Consider the following 22,929-nt stretch of genomic DNA (forward strand, 5'->3'; position numbering starts at 1 on the left):
TTTGTGGTATCTTCAGCCAGTGTGGAGTTTGAATCCATGCTGTTGGCATTGGACTGCTTGGCTGCCTAGCCAACTGAACTCCAGAAGAGGCCTCTTCAACATCCTGTAGAACTTCAACATGACATCCCAACTCCTGCACTCAAGGCCTGAACAATGAAGGCAAGCGAGTTACTATGTGTGAAGTTAAGAAATAATGTGGGGAAGAAATTAACAGGCCTAACAATAGCTATACTGTTGTACAGAGAATAAGTCAAGAACTATTGAGAGCACGTACAAAGGCAGTGCATTAATCATGAATGAACTGAATTTTCATATACTGTAGATTGGGAAAGTCAAATTGGGAGAGGTAGCTACAATGTTTCAGCATAGTTTCCTACCAAGTTAAAAATCACACAACACCAGGTTATAGTCCAACAGGTTTATTTGGAAGCACTAGCTTTCAGAGCGCTGTTCCTTAAGCAGGTGGTTGTGGAGTATAAGATCGCAAGACACAGAATTTATGGCAAATGTTTAGTGTGATGCAACTGAAATTATATATTGAAAAAAAAACCTGGATTGTCTGTTAAGTCTCTCATCTTTTAGAATGACCATGTTGGTTTCATGATTTGGAGATGCCAGTGTTGGACTGGTGTGTACAAAGTTAAAAATCACACAACACCAGGTAATAGTCCAACAGGTTGAATTGGAGCAGCACTCCGAAAGCTAGTGTGCTTCCAATTAAACCTGTTGGACTATAACCCGGTGTTGCATGTTGGTTTCAGTTCTTTCATATGTAAATCCGAAAACACTTTTTAAAGTTACATTCTCAAGTGAACTTTAACAAAAGGTGCTATGTCATCCCAGATAATGTATTGAAGGTGTGAGGTGCCCTGTGTGAGGCTGTCTGTGCCCTAATGTTCAGATTGATTCTATTTCTAAAAAAGGGATTTACAGAATCTTACATGGATTCATCCAGTTTTTGAACAAAATAAAATATAATTCTGCAAGTACAAGTTCACCCAACAACTTATAGGTGTGTGTGTATGTAGATGCGTGTGTATTGAGTGGGTATGAGTGTCTGTGAGAGAGTGTAAAGGAGTATAAATCTGTGACAGGGTGTGTGTGGGTGTGAGTGTGTATGTGTATGTGTGAGCGTATGAGAGAAAGCTGTGTATAAGAGAGGGTCTGCGTGAGTGTGTGTGTGAGTGAGAGAGAGAGAGAGAGTGTGTGTGTGAGTGTGTGTGTGTGAGTGTGTTTGTGTGTGTGTGTCTCTATATTGGTAGTGCAGTGGGGTCACCTGTAGTGTGACATAAACCAAGGTCCTGGTTGAGGCCATCCCCATGGATACTGAACTTGGTATCAATATCAACCTTTGCTCACCCACTTTGCATTGTTGGTAAAAACAAAGACTGTAGATTAGAGTGGTGCTGGAAAAGCACAGCAGGTCAGGAGCAGGAAAATCGACGTTTTGAGCAAAAGCCCTTCATCATGAATAGAGGCATGGTGCCTGAAGTCTGCCTTGCAGAATGGTCACACAAAGGTCCATGGTCGAATGTCCCAGACCGCTAAAGTATCCTCCGACCGTGTTCCTAGAACAATGTGTTGTGGATCCGTTGAAGGATCTGGTAATGTTATTGAGTCAGTTTTAATTCATTATGTCAGAGTAAAAGATTCTCTTGGAAATCATGGTAGAACTTAATTTGAGAGTGAAAAACTGGCTTGGAAAAAACTGCTACGTTTAAATAAAGGTACTTACAAAGGAGTAAGGGCAGAGTTGGTTCAAGAAGTCTGGGTAAAGACTTTAGCAGGAAAGACAGTTGATGAACAATGGAGAACATTTAAGAAAATTGTTCATAACTCACAAGAAAGATATATCCCAGTGAGAAAGAACAAATGTAGCAATGGATAAGTCAACAATGGTTAACCAAGGAAGTTAAGCATTGTATTAAATTGAATGAAAAGCATACAATGTGGCAAAGATTTGTGGTAAACCAGAGGATTGGGAAAATTTTAAAATTGAAACTTTATTGCTGGAACAGCACAGCAGGTCAGGCAGCATCCAGGGAACAGGAGATTCGACGTTTCGGGCACAGGCCCTTCTTCAGGAATGAGCAGAGAGTGTTCAGCAGGAGAAGATAAAAGGTAGGGAGGAGGGACTTGGAGGAGGGGAGTTACAAAGATGACCAAAGTAATAATAAAATTGGAGGAAATAAACTTTGAGAGAAAACTAGCAAATAATATAAAAATGGACAAAAAGAAAGGAGGACAGTGAACATAAACTGTTTAGAGAATAAGCCTATGGCAATAATGGTGTAGAACCAGTAAATGGCAGAAGAGTGGGCAACATGGTGGCTCAGTGGTTAGCACTGCTGCTTCACAGTGTCAGGGACCTGGGTTTGATTCCACCTTGTGCGTCTGCGTGAAGTTTGCACATTCTCCTAGTGCCTGTGTGGGTATCTTCCAAGTCCTCCAGTTTCCTCCCACCATCCAAGATCTGCAGGTTAGATGGATTGGCCATGCTAAATTGTCCAATCGAGTCCAGGGATGTGCAGGATACGTGGATTGCCCAATTGAAAAGGCAGGGATACAGGGGAAGGGTAGGGGAGTGGATCTGGGTGGAATACTCTCCGAGTCTTGGAGGGTTAATGTGCTCTCGATGGGCTGAATGGCCTGTTTCCATACTGTAGCGATACTATAATTCTACTCTATGAAATACATTGCTTCAGTCTTAATGGTAGAAGACACTAGTAACATTCCAAAGATACAAAATAATTAAGGGGCAAAAGTTTGGGACATAAATAAATACAATGAATATTGCAAAAGAAGCAAGGTACTAGGGGATATAAGCTGATAGGTCCCTGGGCTTGATGGGTTGAATCCTAGAATATTAAAGAAAGTAGCTCAGAAAAAGTAAAAAGTAAAGTTGCCACAGTCCAACCAGACCATAGAACTGCTGTGTCATTAGAGAGAGAGAGAGTTTAACCTGAGGGTCACCATGCCTCAGGCAAGTGGAAAGGTTGGGAAGGAGACACCTTTATCTTAACCGCAGAGATAATGGATGCACTGGTAAATTCATAGAATCCCTACAGTGTGGAAGCAGCCTATTCAGCCCATCAAGTCCACACTGACTGTCCAAAGAGCAAACCTTCTAGGCTCACCCCATTCCTGTCACCCTACATTTCCCATTGGTATCCACCTAGCCTAAACACTATGGGCAATGTAGCATGGCCACCTAACTTGCACATCTCTGGACTGTGGAAGGAAACCAGAGCACCAGAGGAAGCCCACGGGGGAAACTCCACACTGACAATTGCTCAAGGGTGGAATTAAACTCAGGACCCTGGTGCTGTGAGGCCATGCCACCCACATTCTCGAAATGTGCAACCATCCTGCCTCCCCCCACTTCTCTGCAGTCTATTTGTAACAAGCAAGATAACTAAAGAGCAACTATTAGTTGTAATATACTTGGATTTCCAAAAGGTGTTCAACAAATTACAGTATGTAAGGTGTTGGGGTTAGTATTTGAACATTGTTAGAGATTTGGCTAACGATTAGAAGACAGAGAGTGGGAGAAGAGGGACAGTGCAGAGGGACATGGCAACCTGAACTCGGGATCAGTGCTGGTTCCACAATTATTGACAAGATATTGGGAAGTCTCGCTAAAACTATGCATGATATGGAGGAGCTGGTGGTGGACTGGGGTGGACAAAATTAAAAATCACACAACACAAGGTTATAGTCCAACAGGTTTATTTGGAAGCACTATTCTTCGGAGCTCCGCTCTTTCATCAGGTGATTGTGGGGCAGGACCATAAGACACAGAATTTATAGCAAAATGTTACAGCGTCATGCAGCTGAAATATATTAAACAAACTTAGATTAAGTCTTTCATCTTTTAGAATGGGTTTCCTAGTTTCAGTTTGTTAATATGTAAATTCCAGAACTCCTTTTAAGTCGCATTCTCAAGATAACTTCAGATTTTCTAACCTTTTGCTATAAATCCTGTGTCTTATGTTCCTGCTCCACAACCACCTGATGAAGAGGCAGTGCTTCGAAAGCTATCGCTTCCAAATAAACCTACAAGACCATAAGACATAGGAGTGGAAGTAAGGCCATTCGGCCCATCGAGTCCACTCCACTCCATCATTCAATCACGGCTGATGGGCATTTCAACTCCACTTACCCGCACTCTCCCCATAGCCCTTAATTCCTTGCAAGATCAAGAATGTATCAATCTCTGCCTTGAAGATATTTAACATCCTGGCCTCCACAGCGCTCTGTGGCAATGAATTCCACAGGCCCACCACTCTCTGGCTGAAGAAATGTCTTCTCATTTCCGTTCTAAATTGACCCTCTCTAATTCTAAGGCTGTGCCCACAGGTCCTAGTCTCCCTTCCTAATAGGAATAAATTCCCAATGTCCACCCTTTCTAAGCCATGCATTATCTTGTAAGTTTCTATTAGATGTCCCCTCAACCTTCTAAACTCTAATGAATACAATCCCAGGATCCTCTGGCCCTCACCATTCATCATATCTTAGGCCTAAATCCCTAAACCTGTTGGTCTATAACCTGATGTTGTGTGATTTTTAACTAAAACTGTGCAGCTCACCTTTTTTTATGAGACCTTAAGTTATCTCGGGAATGTGACTTGGAAAATGTTCTGGGAATTGAAACCTGCAACCCCATTCTAAGTGATTAAAGACTTTACAGCAATCTAGGTTTGTTCAATACATCGCATCAATTGTATGACACTTAGATCGTTCACTATAAATTCGGTGTCCTATGTTCCTGCCCCAATAGCTACCTGATGAAGAAACTGTGCTCAGAAAGCTTGTACTTCGAAATAAACTTGTTGAATTATAACCTGGTGTTATGTAATTTTTAACTTTGTCTAGAAATAATGATATTAAGTACATTCAAGGCAGAGACACACAATTTAAACAGTAAGAGAATCAAAGGTTATGGGGAAAGTAGTTATTAAGGATTGAGGATTATCAGATCAGACATAATCTCAAAGAATGGTGAAGCAGATTTGATGGGCTGAATGACTTATTTCTGCCCTTGAGTTATATGTTCCTTTCTGATCTTTCTTGTTCTATATTAATCTTAATTACTGATCTTCTGAGCCAAGATTCTTTTTCACTTCTTATGTCGATCAAGGGCATTCCTCATTTTCAACTCTGTTTGTCTTTTCTTAAGCTTGTGTACCCTAGAAGCTTGCTTATCTTATAACCATGTCTTTGTGATAGTGCTTAGATCACAGCAATTAATCCCAATCATTCTCAGAAAACTTCACAGCCTATGAAGTACTGTTTGAAGCATATTCACAGCTCTAATGCAAGAAACACGCAGCCAATTTCTGTTTGCCAAATTCCAACTAACAGCAATATGGTAATGACGGCAATTTCTTTAATGTTGTTTGAGAAATTAATTTTGACTAGGACAACAGGGAAAACTTCCCTGTTCTTTTTCATAATAGTGCGATAAAATCTTTTGCATCCATTAGAGCTGGCAGACGGGACTTCAACCAAAGGATAGCATCTCCTACAATCCCTTGGTTTGGAGATGCCAGTGTTGGACTGGGGTGTACAAAGTTAAAAATCACACAACACCAGGTTATAGTCCAACAGGTTTATTTGGAAGCACTAGCTTTCGGAGCACTGCTCCTTCATCAGGTTGTGGAGTATAAGATCTTAAGACACAGAATTTATAGCAAAAGTTTACAGTATGATGAAACTGAAATTATATATTGAAAAAGACCTGGATTGTTTGTTAAGTCTCTCATCTTTTAGAATGAACATGTTGGTTTCAGTTCTTTCATATGTAAATCACGGAACATTTATAAGTTACATTCTCAAGTGAACTTCAACAGTTGGTGTCATGTTGGCCTAGATAATGCATTTAAGGTGTGAGCTGCCCTGTGTGAGGCTGTCTGTGCCACAATGGTCAGACTGATTCTAATCTCAAAAATGAATTTATAGAATCTTACATGGATTCATGCAGTTTTTGAGCAAAGTAAAATATAACACTGCAAGACGTGTCAGAGTGTCAACATGGATCCACCATTACGCGTGGGGATACCTCCCACCATGTACATGGCAGGTACTCGTGCGGCTCAGCCAACTTTGTTTAACTCATCCGCTGCAGGCAAGGATGCCCTGAGGCATGGTACATTAGTGAGACCAATCAGAAGCTACAGCAGCAGATGAATGGACATTGCACAACAATCAACAGACAGGAGTATTCTCTCCCATTCGGAGAACACTTCAGCCATCCAGGACATTCGACCTCGGACCTTCAGGGGACTGTCCTCCAAAGTGGACTTTGGGACAGGCAACAATGAAAAGTGGCCGAGCAGAGGCTGATAGCCAAGTTCAGTACCCATGGAGATGGCCTCAACCAGGACCTTGGGTTCGTGTCACACTACAGGTGACCCCATTGCACTATACACACACACAGACAATCGCACATGCACAGACAGATGCACACACACACACAGACATTCCTACACACACACACTCCTACAGACCCATACACTCACGCAGACCCTCTCTCATGCGCTCACACACACAGTCCCACACTCTCACATGCACCCTCTAACAGACTTATACTCCTTTACAACTCACACACATAGACACATTCTCTCACAGACACTCATCACATCCCCCACTGCGCCTCCACACCGCCCCTCCACCCCCGGCACACACCCCCCTACATGAATACATACACATATAAGTTTGTGGAATGAATTTGTACTTGCAGAATACCATTCTATTTTGCTCAAAAACTGTATAAATTCATGTAAGATTCTATAAATTCATTTTTGAGATTAGAATCAGTCTGACCATTGTGGCACAGACAGCCTCACACAGGGCAGCTCACACCTTAAATGTATTATCTGGGCCAACATGACACCAACTGTTGAAGTTCACTTGAGAATGTAACTTACAAAAGTTCTGGGATTTACATATGAAAGAACTGAAACCAACATGTTCATTCTAAAAGATGAGAGACTTAACAAACAATCCAGGTCTTTTTCAATATATATAATTTCAGTTACATCATGCTGCAAACGTTTGCTATAAATTCTGGGTCTTACGATCTTATTCTCCACATCCACCTGATGAAGGAGCAGTGCTCCGAAAGCTAGTGCTTCCAAATAAACCTGTTGGACTATAACCTGGTGTTGTGTGACTTTTAACCTTCTCCAATCCCTTGTTCTCTGCATTCTCTGCAGTGGAATGTCAGCATTGTTACTTTTTGGCTCAAGCTGTAAAGTGAAACTGAAACCTACAATCTTGAAATTGAAAGTCAAAGCATGAAGGGATATGAGCATGGATCTGTGGAGTTCAGTTTCAGATCATCATGACTACATTGAATGGAGGATAAATGTTTTCCTGTCGATTCTCTAGTTTGGCACCTCATTTTTAGGTATGCCTGATCCTGCTGCTGGCGTATTCCTCTGCATTCGTCATTGCACCAGGATTTATTCTTTGGCTTGCTGGTAATGGTATAGCATGAGAATCATGTCAGATACAAGTAATTCTGTTGCTGTGATCCAAGGTGCTTCATGGATGTCTAATGTGAACTGCTAAATCTGTTCTGAATGTATCCAACTTAGTACAGTGATTGTATTCCACAATACGATGGGGAACATCCTAATTTTGAAAACAGGACTTCACCTACAAGAGTCAGTTCTATCAATACTGCCGTGGATAGATGCACCTGTGAAATGTGGATGAGTGAGGACAAGGTTAAATAGATAATAGCCTTGCATTGGCTCTCTCACCAATGACCTTCACGGATCAGGCAATCCAATTAAAAGTGGTGCTACTGAGCCACTTGTGATGTTGCACATTGAATTGGCCACTGTGTACTAACAGGCCATTCAGCCCATTGAGACCACAGTGACTGTCTGAGGAGAATCCCACCCAGACCTTCCCCCTACCCTATGCCTGAAACCCTGCATTTCCAATAGCTATCTACTTATCCTACACATCCCTGTACACAATGGACAATTTAGCACAACCAATCCACCTAATCTATACATCTTTGGACTCTGGAAGGAAACTGAAGCTCCTGAAGGAAACACAGACACGGGGAGAAACTCCATACACAGTTGCCCGAGGCTGGAATCAAACCTAGCTTCCTGATGCTGTGAGGCAGCAATGTTAACCACTGAGCCACCATACCACCCCTAAAAGTGTAATTCCCTGACTGGAAATGAACCCAGACCTCGGCATTGAACGCACCAGATCCTAACCAGTCGCCCAGAGAAGCTGGTAGGCACAATGGTGTAGGACTGGAAATACCCAGAAATGGAGTTGGAGGAGCCTGGAATATTCCCCTTATGATTTGTTGAGTATGGTATGTCACGGTGTTACTGGACAAGTCTGTAGCTCAATCCTTGGCATAAATCCTCAGATAGGAGAAAGTGAGGACTGCAGATGCTGGAGATCAGAGTCAAAGAGTGTCGTGCTGGAAAAGCACAGCCAGTCAGGCAGCATCTGAGGAGCAGGAGAATCATTGTTTTGTGCATAAGCCCCTCATCAGGAAGGGCGACCTGCAGGGTGCAGTGAGAGAGAGATTCACTGATATCCTTGTAGAGGGAGGAGGAGAACTTCTTCAATGTAGGCATCCTTGGAAGAGGCTTCTTCGTAAGGTTATAATCAACTAGAAGGAAGTGAGGACGGCAGATGCTGGAGGTCAGAGTCGATGAGTGTGGTGTTGGAAAAGCACAGCCAGTCAGGCAGCATCCGAGGAGTAGGAGAATTGACATTTTGAGCGTAAGCCCTTCATCAGGACCTGGAAAAGCACAGCCCGTTAGGCAGCATCCGAGGAGTAGGAGAATCAACATTTTGAGCATAAGCCCTTCATCAGGACCTGGAAGAGCACAGCCAGTCAGGCAGCATCCGAGGAGTAGGAGAATTGATGTTTTGAGCATAAGCCCTTCATCAGGAATTTCTTTTCCAGGTCCTGATGAAGGGCTTACGCTCAAAATGTCAATTCTCCTACTCCTCGGATGCTGCCTGACTGGCTGTGCTTTTCCAGCACCACACTCTTTGACACAAATCTTCAGATGTCAGTGAGGACTTTGCAATTTTGACTGGGATAGGTGTGTCTTTATCAAGTTCAATGTCTGAGGTCAATATTGGTTAGCCTGTCCAGTTTTACACTTATTTTAGTTTTTATTTGTGATACTGTGATTGGTGGGCATTTCAGAAACAGATAAGGTCAATCATATTGTGCGAAGTCCAGACTATAGCTGGGGTAGTGATGACAGATTTCCTTATCCAAAGGATACAGGAGAATCAATGGGGAAGCAATGGAATAGTGGTATGATCACCAAAAAATGAAGTACGAGAAAAGCTCAGCATGTCTGGCAACATCTGTGAAGAGAAATCAAGAGTTAACATTTCAGGTCCGGTGACTGTTCCTCAGAACTGACCCAAAATGTTACCTCTGATTTCTCTTCACAGATGCTGCCAGACCTGCTGAGCTTTTCCAGCAACTTCTGTTTTCATTTCTGATTTACTGCATCCACAGTTCTTTCGGTTTTAATTAATTCAGTACCCCAGGTCAATGTTCTGGGGACCTGGGTTGAAAAATATGGAATTGAAAGTCTAATAATGACCATTGTTGTTCCATCTGGTTCACTCATGTCCTTTAGGAAAGGAAACTGCTGTTCTTACCTGGTCTCACCTACATGTGACTCAGATCTACAGCAATGTGGTTGACTGTTGGTGATGGACAATAAATGCTAGCCTAAACAGGGATGCCCTCATCCTAATAAAGTATTTTATTTAAATGGACTTGCGAATAATAATCCAATAGTTTTATGGTCACCCTTACTGTCACTAACATTCCATGGGAGATTTATTTAACTGAATTTATATTACCCTTTTTGATGGGATTTGTATTTATATTTCCAGACGATGATTCATGGCCTTTACAATGCTAGTCCAATCGATTGAATTAAGTAAACTCTAGGCCTTAAGTACTGCTTCTCTAATCTCTTTGTTGATCTCAAGAAGGACTCATAGAGATGTACAGCACGGAAACAGACCCTTCAGTCCAACTTGTCCATGCCGACCAGATATCCCAACCCAATCTAGTCCCACCTGCCAGCACCCAGCCCATATCCCTCGAAACCCCTCCTATTCATATGCCCATCCAGATGGCTTTTAAATGTTGCAATTGTACTAGCTTCCACCACTTCCTCTGGCAGCTCATTCTATACACGTACACCCTCTGCGTGAAAAAGTTGCTCCTTAGGTCTCTTTTATATCTTTCCCCTCTCAACCTAAACCTATGCCCTCTAGTTCTGGACTCCCCACCCCAGGGAAGAGACTTTGTCTATTTATCCTATCCATGCCCCTCATGATTTCATAAACCTCTGTAAGGTCACCCCTCTGACACTCCAGGGAAAGCAGACCCAGTCAATTCAGCCTCTCCCTATAGCTCAAATCTTCCAACCCAGGCAACATCCTTGTAAATCTTTTCTGAACCCTTTCAGGTTTCACAATATCCTTCCGATAGGAAGGAGACCAAATTTGCATGCAATATTCCAAAAGTAGCCAAACCAATGTCCTGTACAGCCACATGACCTCCCAACTCCTGTACTCAATACTCTGACCAATAGAGGAAAGCATACCATGTCTGCTAAAATTGTATCATGACTCACAGAAATGTAGCTATTGTTAAACAACCTCTGACAATTTTTTTTTCATTGTAGTCATGTTCCTTCCCAGTTTAATTAGTTAGAACATGTAGAAATTTGTAAAAAGATTAAACTTGCTCTTTCTGACTTTTAAATACTTTCTTGTACTCTAATCTTTCTCTTCACTTTGTTTTCTGATTTGAAATTTAATTCACCAGATCTTACATTTCCTAGCTCAGACTATGATGCAGCTTAATTAAAATTCTTCAATCTAATTGTTGTTCCCTCTGTTGAATTCTGTGAAATTCCATGGAAGGTGCTGCCCTTATCTGACAGGTTAATCAACAGTAACTTTTCAGCATAGGAAGTTTATGTGTCCCTCTCTCCCTACACCACCCCACATTTTTTTTAATATCAGCATTGCTCTTAACAGGTTTTGCTTGTAAGTATTCACACTCATGTTTTCCAAATGGTAGAAAGGAAATGAAAAGAATAAGATCTATTCACAATAGTGTCTTTATTTTTCAATCTCATATATATAAATATAAAACCACAGGTGATTTGTGCAAAAATATAAGAAAAAAATAAGTATTACTGCTGGGCCTTCTTGTGGCACAGAAAAAAAAAGAAAACAGACTCAGGGAGCCTTCTTGTCATGCAGTGTCTCTACCCCGGATCAAGAGATCTGACTTCAAGTCCCAACTGCTCCAGATGTGTGTAATAACAAAGAAAAAGTATTTAAAAGGAACCAAAGGGGCAACTTTTTTAAGCAGAGGTTGGTGAATGTAAGGAATGAGCTGCCAGAGGAAATGGTTAAGGGTGGTACAGTTAGAACATTTAAAAGGCATCTGGATGGATATATGAATGGGAAGGGTTTAGAGGGATATGGGCCAAGTGCTTGCAAATGGGACAAGACTAATTTAGGATACCTGGTTGGCATGGACAAATTGGACCAAAGGGTCTGTTCCGTGCTGTACACCTTTATGACACTATGTATGCAAGTGGACAAAATTTGATAACATTTTAAAATGTGTGATGTGTAGCTGAGTTTTCTGCTATGTTCACTGTTTAAAATTTTCTGTGGGTTATGCGAACAACCCTGCACGATATTTGCACACACGTTTTTTTAAAAGCATGCAATTTAACAACATTTTGTGTTGAAACCGTTTTTTTTAAAATTCATGGTATATGGTTGTTGCTGGCTGGGCCAGCATTTTCTGTCCATCCTTAGCTGCCTTCTGGAACTGCTGCTGTGCGTAAATCCACAATGACACCTCCACTAAAAACTTCCTTGTGCAAGTCGGGTTAGCAATTGCACCTCCAAACACAAAAAGAAATCCAACTCCCACAACGTGATATTTGCAACCAAAGTTGATGCAGAAAGCAGACAACCCTATTTGCTCTGCCCGCCACCTTCCAGGTTGTCCTTCTGCCAGCACGCGCTCAGCTGCACAGCCCGGTGACGTAATGTTAAAACCCAGGGCCGAAAAGCGTCACTTCCGGTGGTGCCATTTTCTCTCGGATGTGAGTCGAGTGCGGATTAAAGGGAGTGGGTGGAGAAAGCCCTTTAATAGGCGCCTTGGAATATACACGGAGCGCAGGAAAGGTGTCCAAACGCATCGAGATGGCGGACTTTGATAGTAACCCCTTTGCCGATCCTGAGTTTAACAATCCTTTCAAGGTAAAATGATATTGGAGTCGCCATGTCGCTACTTTAATAGTGTCTGGGGCCCTGGGAACCGCGGCAGAGGCAGGTGGTAAGGTTGTTGGGGGGGCGGGGAGGATGGGGAATGGGAATGAGAATGAGAATGGTGTGAGCGGGACGGAGGGGAGTGAGAGGAGAAGGGACTCCAGGAGATCTGACCGTCTGAGGTGGGGGAGGTGTGAAGGGAGCTAACATTTTCTCGTCCGTTCTGAGAAGATGCAGGGATGGAGTTGATGCATCATCTCGTTTACTTTTGCCAATCGAGCGCTGTTGGTTGAAAGAACGGGAAATATCAACAGCCGCTGGGGTGCCGGATCGCGTTACTGTCAAAATTGGTGAAAATATTTGTTGTGTAGAAGTAGTTTCCGACCGGAGAGTAACTGTTGCCGGGCACTTCCAGCTCTTGGAGATTCCTGAGGTGCGAAGTGCTGACGGGCAGATAAACAAAGGTTGTGTGTGCCTGTTGGATTCACTGGTTTCTTTCTGTATCATGAATGTCAACTGCTATCTTTGTACGTGTTATAGCCACATAACTTGAGATTTTGTCAAAGCATACTCAGTCAAGTTTGATCTTTGTTTTGTGCGCCAGTAAAGGTTGTTTGTAAATGATATGTAAATATTTACTTGTGGGAAGGTAATTTCTTTTACCTTTGACATTTACTAAAGCAAGTGTATATAAAACAAATGTATGAAGAAAAATACTACGGGAACATTTCCAGCAGCAGTCATGTGACAGGTGAGGATGTCAAAACTCCTGACTTTAAATAATTCCACTTGATCTTGTGTATTAATATGCATTATTATGTCTTGGGTGGAAAATTGTCATTTTTGCTGAAACTCAGATCTGGCAGCATTTGTGGCAGAGAAAATACACCTAACGTTTTGAGTCCAGTGTTTTTTTGTCTTTCACTCTACTTTCTCCACCTGAGCTGTATTCCTGATGAAGGGCTTTTGCCCGAAACATCGATTTTTTTTTTCTCTGCTCCTTGGATGCTGCCTGAACTGCTGTGCTTTTCCAGCATCTCTAATCCAGAATCTGGTTTCCAGCATCAGCTGTCATTGTTTTTACCTACTTTCTCCACCACAGATTCTACCAGACATGCTGAATTTTCCAATTATTTCTGTTTTTGTTTCAGATCACTAGCATCTGCAGTTCTTTTGTCTTATTATATTCTTGTCATTTTGGTGTTTGTCCTCAGTGTGAGACATTGGATACTTTTGTTTTGGAAGAACTGTTTCTGTTTTGAAGTCTGCCATACAAGCGATGGTCATTGAACTGGCCAATGTTAGAGTTGATTCCCTTCAGTATGGAAACAGGCCCTTTAGCCCATCAAGTCCATACTGACTCTCCAAGAAGTAACCCACCCAGACCCATTCCTCTATATTTTCTCCTGACTAATGTACCTAACACTATTGGCAATTTAGCATGGCCAATCCACCTGACCTGCACACCTTTGGATTATGGGAGGAAACCGGAGCACACGGAGAAAATGTGCAAACTCCACACAGGCAGTGATCTGAGGCTGGAATTAAACCTGGGTCTCTGGCGCTGTGAGACAGTAGTGCTAACCACTGAGCCACAGTGTTAGGAAACTTAATAGTTTTCAGAGGGCTTTGTTTTGCATGGTGTGTTCACACCCATGTTCTGAAATGTCAATTTAGTACCGTAGCAAAATATTGTAATCAACTTGTGCACAGCAATGTCCTGCAAACAGCAGTGGGTTAAATAACTAGGCTTTGTTTTGGTTGACTCGGTTAAGGTATAAATGTTAGCTGGGAACCTTATTGAAAAATATAATGGTCTGACAGACTATGCAGGAATGATGTGTGCTCTGGCTGTAATGGGTTTCTATATCAAAGGGTCACATTGATAAGTTGATGATTTTGGATTGAGATAAGTGGAAAACTTCTCCACTCGGGTGCACTTGTGGAATTGTCTACCATATTAGGTGTGGAAGCCGTTTGACTGACTGTTTCAAAAGTTTGTACATAAATTATTTATTTATTTATTTATCAAAAAAAGCTTCTTTCTTAAACAATGTATACATAAGGTATACAAAAACATTTACTATGGGAACATTTCCAGGAACAATCGTGCAAGGGGTGAGGATAAGCCTCACCATGGATACATCCTTATCTCTTCTAAGCTACAGGCCCAGTTAGCCTTCGTGTCTGACAAATCTGCCATCCCCAGAAATCAAGTCCTTTGAACAATTGATTTCAATAATTACACCTCTTGCTTTTTTTTAAACTCCTAGCCTGTCTAGCCTCTCCTCAAAATAATCAATCTTGGTATCAGTTGAATGAATCTCGGAACTGTTTGTAACACACTGTTTGTAACACACTTAGATCTCTCTTTTTTTTTTGGGTAATAAGGTTTTGATTAATGTACTAGCTAATGTTTATCTCTTAACCAACGTTTCTTGCTCTGGGAAAGATGTGAAATGGAGGACATAATTTAAAATTGGAGTCTTTCATTTTAAAATGAATGAGTACTTTTTTTCTGATGTCTAAAAGGCTTTGGAACTTTTTTCCCCCATGTAATGGAAGTGGGAGAATTGATACTTTTCAAGGCAAAGAGAAAAGATTTTAGATCCTTGGTTAGTCAAAAGTCTATCAGAGGTGGGTGGGAAAGTGGAGTTGAAGACATCTTATTGAATGGCAGAGCTAACTCGAGGCTGATTGGCTCCTGCCCCAAATTTTGTTTGCAATGAGACGACAACATAAACTTTGCATTCTGCGATTTCTTTGTCAGATGTATGGGAGTTGTATTGTTTATGAAAGAAGTAGTTTTACATTGCATGGGATTGGGGTCGTGTATTGAAATGGATAGAAAATTGGTTAGCAGGCAGTTAATAGTCGCAATAAATAGACCATTTTCTGAATGCAGGCAGTGACTGGTGAAATACCACAGCGTTCTGTGCTGGCATTTTAGCTAATTAAAATAATTGATGTGGGGGAACTAAATATAATATCTCAAACTTACAGATGAGACAAAGCTGATGGAAGGGTGAGTTGTGAGGAGGATGCAGAGTTTTTTTTGTGTGATTTTGGATCGGCTGAATGAGTGGGCAAATGCATGGCAGATGCAGTATAAGGTAGATAAATGTAAATTTATCTATTTTAGTAGCAAAAACAGGAAGGTGAATTATTATCTGGCAGTAAATTGAGAGAAAGGACTGTTCAACAAGACCTGAGTGTCCTTGTGCATCAATCACTGAAAGTATGTGTATAGATGCAGGAGGCAGTAAAGAAGACAAACTTTACATTGGGTGACATAGTGAGACAACTAGAGGATGTACTGCTGCAGTTATACAATGTATTGGTGAGACTGCTTCTGAAATATTGTATGCTGTGGTGGGGGAAGGGGGGACTCATAGAATTTTATAGGTTTCCAAGAGGACTAGACCAGTAAAGAAAGGAGGCAAAAGTGAGGACTGCAGATGCTAGAAACCAGAGTTTAGATTAGAGTGGTGCGGGAAAAGCGCAGCGGGTCAGGCAGCATCCGATGAGCAGTAACATCGACGTTTCTGGTAAAAGCCCTTCATCAGTAAAGGAAGGATGTTCCTGATGATAGGGGAGTCTTGAAGAAGGGGTCATAGGTTTACCCCTTATCCTTAAACTAATGATTTCTTCACCCAGAGAGTGGTGAGACTGGGGAATTTACACTGGCAGAAGAAGACGAGCGTCCTGGGATGGGACATGGGTACGCCAGTCATCACCACCAACTATGAACTCAATGTTGTCCTTGGCTTTACCATCACTGACAACCTCTCCTTGGACACATCGACAAGAGGATAAGGAAAGCAGCCTCAACTCTTGCTCGCCTCACTATTCGAGTATGGACAAATCCCAAGCTGACAGTGAAGACAAAAATGTCAGTCTACAACACCTGCATCATAAGCACACTGCTGTACGGCAGTGAAACATGGACTACATGTCTCAGACAGTAGAGAAGACTGAACACCTTTTCACTTGAGGAGTATCTGCTGTATCCTGTGCATATCGTGGCAAGACAGTGGTCCTACCTTGCGCAGGCCTTCCCAGCATGGACACTTTGCTCAGGTAGAGGAGGCTGCACTGGTTGGGCCACATCCGCTGCATGGAGAATGGCCGCATCCTAAAGGATATCTTCTTGGAAAGCTTAAATCCAGGAAGAGACCCACTGGGCATGCCCAGCTGTGCTACAGGTATGTCTACATGAGGGACATGAAGGTGCTTGATATTGTTACGGAGTCCTGGGAAAGGCTTGCAGCTGATCACACAAGATGTAGAAGCACCTTGAACCAATCCCTCAAATCGCAGCAAAAGTCTCTGCGTCTTCCTCACAATTCACTCTTCCATTAGCTTTGTCTGAGCACTACAGCAGACAAGTGGGCACGCAGGAAGGAGTGCAGCAGTTCTAGCAGATCAACAACCACATACAGATGTGACCTCTGCGACCAGGACTGTCACTCCTCCATTGATCTCTTCAGTCACCAGTGACGTTACTTCAAGGAAGCAGAAAGCCAGAACAACAAGGATGCGACACATGGTCAGCCATGACCGAAAAGCTCCCTCACACATTGGAGCTCGAGAATGGTGGCAGAGGTACTATGCAAGTTAGGGTATTTGGCTTGATGATCTGACGTCGTTATTTTGAATGGTAGAACAGGTTTTAAGGAGTTTAATGGCTTACTCCTCCTATGTTTCTGTGGGGCCTTTGATTAATGTCTTTATTGTAAGATTGGTCTTGTGCTGAAATTTGTGAAGTTTCAGTTGTCACACTGTTCTTCCTCTTTAAATCTGTTTTTAATCCCTGTTTTCATCAAAATGAGCATAATGTAACTCATACCTTTAAACTTGCAGAAGACTGTTTAGAATGCCTCAAGTTTCCAATATAGAATTGTAGTTTTGTTGCCTGTGGAGTACAAATTAGATTAGGACAGTTGGAGTACTTCGTTACCTGTGTCTGCTCCATTTACATTGTTACAGTACAAAGAAAAACATGCCTTTTAAGTCATAATGTTTACCAGTGTTTTCTTGAGCCAGCTAGTCAAATTTTATTTAGCTGATGCTTTTTGACATTTTATTTCTAAAAGTATCCAACATTTAAAATTTGTGGGACCATAGTTTTAGAGCTAAAAAAAAATCTGTTTTTCAATAAAATCCATGTGAAAAATACTTTGTTTGGAAGCATCCTATTGTTTATCCTACCATAACCCTTCATAATATCTAAAATGATTGAGTTTTTCACTAGAGTCCTCAAATTTTTCAAGAAACTCTTGAATCAAGAGCCCATCCTCCCCAACATCATTAAATTTGTTGCAATTTTTATGTGCTGCTGTTAATGACAACAAAAAGCAGATACCACATTGTAACTGAGACTTAACTAAAGCCTGGTACAAGTTCAACATTCCCTCCATTTTCATTTATGGACTTAAAGATGAAACTAAGGGTTCCCTTTGTTGTTTTATTCATGCAGACCAGTTTGTGTAGGCACGAGTTTCATTCTATTTCAAGTATTATCAATTATGTTTATTCTGTGCCCTATTACTTCAAACATTTTATTATTGAGGATATTCTATATTTGCCACTATCACATCTCTTTTGTTTTGACAAGAAATACAAAATACTGTTTCCTCACTACACTCCCCCTACCCCCACCATTCATTTGGGAAAAAAATGCTTTCCTAAATTATATTATAGTGGCAATGAGGGAATTATTCACTACAAATGTATTATTATAGCAAGGATAAGTACAGGAAGCCTCCAGTAAGCATTTTTAAGATCATTTGCTGATTGCTGCTTAATTCAGTGTGAATCTCAGCAATCGAGAGGATAATATCTTTGGATTTGGTAATCAGGAGTGAGTCATAGTTGCTAGGTAACCTATGAGTGGGGGAGTACCTTGTATGCCAATGTAATGTACAAGGCTGTCTCCTGTTTGTTAATTCAAGTCCAAGAAGAAATGTTTTGAGTTTTACTGATTCTGCATTTTTGTAAGGTCTGGTTTATAGAAACCTATTGATAACAAAATGGAAGCAAAACTGTATGATTATTGTATTATTTAAATGTAATTTTAAAGTACCTTTTGAAAGATGTCATGCCCCTTATCACAATTGGACTTGAATGGGCATCCTTGCCTTCTGGGTGTCAGTGGGGGGAAATGTTTTTTTAAAAAACGTCTACAGATTAGGAAGAGTATTCAGAAGCAGTTGACCTGAATGAAGATATTGGCAGACTGAACAAATAGGAAAGTGTGATGGTTCATGTAGATAGGGTCTGTTAATTAGATTAGATTACTTAGTGTGGAAACAGGCCCTTCGGCCCAACAAGTCCACACCGACCCGCCGAAGCGCAACCCACCCATACCTCTACATGTACCCCCTTTTTACCTAACACTACAGACAATTTAGTATGGCCAATTCACCTGACCTGCACATCTTTGGACTGTGGGAGGAAACCGGAGCACCCGGAGGAAACCCACACAGACACTGGGAGAATGTGCAAACTCCACACAGTCAGTCGCCTGAGTTGGGAATTGAACCCGGGTCTCTGGCGCTGTGAGGCAGCAGTGCTAACCACTGTGCCACCGTGCCGCCCACTATGTTAAGCTGAGGTATGTTGGAGAACAAATAAGAGGCCGATTTAGCCATGAATAGCAACAAGGTCACAGCGACAGATTTTGTATTTTTATTTTAACGTGTGACTAGTGTTGAGTCTATAAACTTTTCAGTTCATAAAAAATTCAGCTGATTTGCTTACCTGTTATATAATGGCTTGGGGCTGAACGTACAGAAGGTTCAAGCTAAAAGGGATACCAGAGCACCTTGGTGTGCAAACTTGAATGGAGGATACAACATGGATGCTGAAGTGATATAGGCGATCCAGGGCAGACGATGCAGTAGTCATATCACTAGATGAGCATTTCTGAGTTCCAGGCTAATGCTTTGAAATCAAATGCTGCAAAGTAGCTGATGGAATTTACATTCAAGTAATAAATCTGGAATTGAAAACCAGTCTATTGTAGTGATAATGAAGCTACCATTGAATTAAAAATCAATCTGATTCACTAATGCCAATGTAGATTAGGTGCCTACACTAGAGTAATAGGGTTGGGGAATGGGTCTGGGTGGGTTACTTTTCGAAGGATTGTTGGGCTAAATGGATTGTTTCCAAAACGTAGGGATTCTTTTTTTTTAAAAAACATTTTTTTCTTTTAAGGTAGGAAATCTGATTGTGATCCATAGTAATATGGATAACTCTTGAATGGCCCCACAATGCTCTCTGTTTAATCACCCTCAACTGTTTACTAAATGTGAGAATCGACGTTTCGGGCATAAGCCCTTCTTCAGGAATGAAAAAGGGCTTATGTCCGAAACGTCGATTCTCCTGCTCCTTGGATGCTGCCTGACCTGCTGCGCTTTTCCAGCAACACATTTTTCAGCTCTGATCTCTAGCATCTGCAGTCCTCACTTTCTCCCTGTTTACTAAAAGTGCAAATTTTAGTTGTGTGGCTAAAACCAATTGCATTTGGGGTTCTAGTCAGTCATTGATAGATTTGCATCTTGAGATTCTTTTAAGATTGAGCCTCAATCTGGAATATTTTGGTCTCTTGTGCCAGTTTCATTTCCCAACAAACACAAATTGGAGTCGGTCACTCGGCCCTTTTTGAGCTCACTCTGTCCTTCAAGCCTGATCTGATTGTGGACTCCACTCTACTTTCCAGTTTACCTCAATATCATCTCTGGAAATGTGTTGCTGGAAAAGCGCAGCAGGTCAGGCAGCATCCAGGGAACAGGAGAATCAACGTTTCGGGCACAAGCCCTTCTTCAGGAATGAGGAAAGTTTGTCCAGCAGGCTAAGATAAAAGGTAGGGAGGAGGGACTTGGGGGAGGGGCGTCGGAAATGTGATAGGTGGAAAGAGGTCAAGGTGAGGGTGATAGGTCAGACTGGGGTGGGGGCGGAGAGGTCGGGAAGAAGATTGCAGGTTAGGAAGGCGGTGCTGAATTCGAGGGATTTGACTGAGACAGGGTGGGGGGAGGGGAAATGAGGAAACTGGTGAAATCCGAGATCATCCCTTGTGGTTGGAGGGTTCCTAGGCTGAAGATGAGGCGTTCTTCCTCCAACCGTCGTTTTGTTGTGGTCTGACGATGGAGTCCAAAGACCTGCATATCCTTGGTGGAGTGGGAGGGGGAATTGAAATGTTGAGCCACAGGGTGGTTGGGTTGGTTGGTCCGGGTGTCCCAGAGGTGTTCTCTGAAACGCTCCGCAAGTAGCCGGCCTGTCTCCCCAATATAGAGGAGGCCACATCGGGTGTAGAGGATGCAATAGATGATGTGTGTGGAGGTGCAGGTGAATCTGTGGCGGATATGGAAGTTTCCTTTGGGGCCTTGGAGGGATGTGAGGGGGGAGGTGTGGGCGCAAGTCTTGCGCCTCCTGCAGTTGCAGGGGAAGGTGCCGGGAGTGGAGGTTGGGTTGGTGGGGGGTGTGGATCTGATGAGGGAGTCACGGAGGGAGTGGTCTTTACGGAATGCTGATAGGGGAGGGGAGGAAAATATATCCTTGGTGGTGGGGTCCGTTTGGAGGTAGCGGAAATGACGGCGGATGATGCGCTGTACATGGAGATTGGTGGGGTGGTAGGTGAGGAAGGATATGACGTTCCACCAAGGATATGCAGGTCTTTGGATCCACCAAGGATATGCAGGTCTTTGGACTCCTCCATCGTCAGATCCACCAAGGATATGCAGGTCTTTGGACTCCTCCATCGTCAGACCACAACAAAACGACGGTTGGAGGAAGAACGCCTCATCTTCCGCCTAGGAACCCTCCAACCACAAGGGATGAACTCGGATTTCACCAGTTTCCTCATTTCCCCTCCCCCCACCCTGTCTCAGTCAAATCCATCGAATTCAGCACCGCCTTCCTAACCTGCAATCTTTTTCCCGACCTCTCCGCCCCCACCCCAGTCTGACCTATCACCCTCCCCTTGACCTCTTTCCACCTATCACATTTCCGACGCCCCTCCCCCAAGTTAGCCTGCTGGACAATAAAGTAATGGCTGATCTGTTATATTTCAAATGTCATGTTCTCTTCTACCCCCAATATTGGGCTTTAAATTAAAACCCACATCTGCCTTGAAGATATTCAAAAATAGCACAACATCAGGTTATAGTCAAACAGGGTTATTTGAAATCTCAAGCTTTTGGAGCGTAGTCTCTTCGTCAGGAGAAGTGAGAGGGAAGCACACAGAACACAATTTATGAGCAGAGAGATCAAAAGATCATATAAATAGTGTGAGTGGAATATTGAATAATAAGTCTCTGCAGGTGACCAAGGGTGTTGGACAGTGTGCATAAAGTGTCAATAGCTGAATAACAGCCAAAGGGATGACCTATAATCTGATTAAACGCGGCAGAGAGATAATTGCAAAACATTGAGGTGCTGGAGATAAACCAAATGACTGGAATAAAATGTTGTTATTATTCAACACTCCGCTCACACCATGTGAATGATCTTTGATCTCTCTGTCCTTAAATTCTATCTTCTGTGTGCTTCCCCTTTATTTCATCTGTTGAAGGGGCTACGCTCTGAAAGCTTATGATTTCAAATAAACCTGTCAGACTGTAACCCAATGTCGTGTGATTTGACTTTGTCCACCCAGTCAAACACCAGCATCTCCACATCTTAATACTCAATGATCCTGCCACCTCTGCCTTTTAAGACCCAAGTCAGTTACAGGTCGTTCTACTATAAAGTGTGTTTCATTATCACAGATTGCCATAACATGATTGATGAACTGGGGACACTGTTTCTAAAGCACAATGTGTTGGTTATAATGCGATTCTGGCCCCATTAGTTTAAATAGTGCTGCTATTATGCGATTTTCTTATACCAAAGGTTTGCACGATATTGGAATTACCGCATTATAGCATACATTCAAGATTGGCTCTCTTTAAACTCAATTCAAAAGTTTGTGCATCTTGAGTTCTAAGACTCCTTCCACGTACCAATGTTTTCACAAGCTTTACAAAAAAAATTGCATAAGTATAAAAGAAAGAATAACTGATAGAAGCCATGGATTCCATTTGATCTGCTTCAGGGTGCCAGTTTACCACAACAGTTGACTGGGCATTGGGTTTTTTGTTGACTGAAGTTCTCTTTCTGTCTTTGATCTTCCTTCTTGTATATTAAATCATCACTTATTAACCTGCACTAGCCCCCGTACATGATCAGAGACATCTGAACTTTAGTGCACGAACAGGTCAGTCTCTGTCTTGGATTGGTTAGGTGCTCCATGATTACTTCCTACTTGGCTTCTTTAAAACTAATTGTGTTAAGTCACTATTTACTGTCACCTGAATCATTCCTTGACATGTCAATAATTTTTTAAGATTATGCCTTTCATATAAAATTGATCAGCTATTTGAGGGGGTGGAGGAAGAACATTCCGTCCTTTCTCTGTAAAAGGGCAACCCCCTAAATTTTAAACAGTGCCCTGTAGTTCTGGTGGTCAATAGCTCTTGCCTGTTTTCTGTATATCCTTTTTAGACTGTGGGTAGACACCATATTTAGTTGCTCTCAGTTGTCCAAACTGCTGAA

At 42.1% G+C, this 22,929-nt stretch overlaps 1 protein-coding gene across 3 annotated transcripts in view; it reads left to right on the forward strand.

Annotated features, from left to right (window-relative positions):
• Nucleotides 1-12,162: 12,162 nt before the first annotated feature.
• The window catches only part of scamp1 (secretory carrier membrane protein 1), a 64,106-nt gene continuing 53,339 nt past the window's right edge, over nt 12,163-22,929 (forward strand). For all 3 annotated transcript variants that reach the window (XM_043707067.2, XM_088000385.1, XM_088000392.1), the window contains exon 1: nt 12,163-12,321. In XM_043707067.2, coding sequence (XP_043563002.1) covers nt 12,265-12,321 — 57 coding nt within the window. In that variant the 5' untranslated portion in view covers nt 12,163-12,264. The remainder of the gene's footprint in view (nt 12,322-22,929) is intronic.

This window comes from Chiloscyllium plagiosum, unplaced genomic scaffold, assembly GCF_037043375.1.
Source record: "Chiloscyllium plagiosum isolate Xiang-an unplaced genomic scaffold, Cpla_swu_hap1 HiC_scaffold_2, whole genome shotgun sequence".
Lineage (NCBI taxonomy): Eukaryota > Metazoa > Chordata > Chondrichthyes > Orectolobiformes > Hemiscylliidae > Chiloscyllium > Chiloscyllium plagiosum.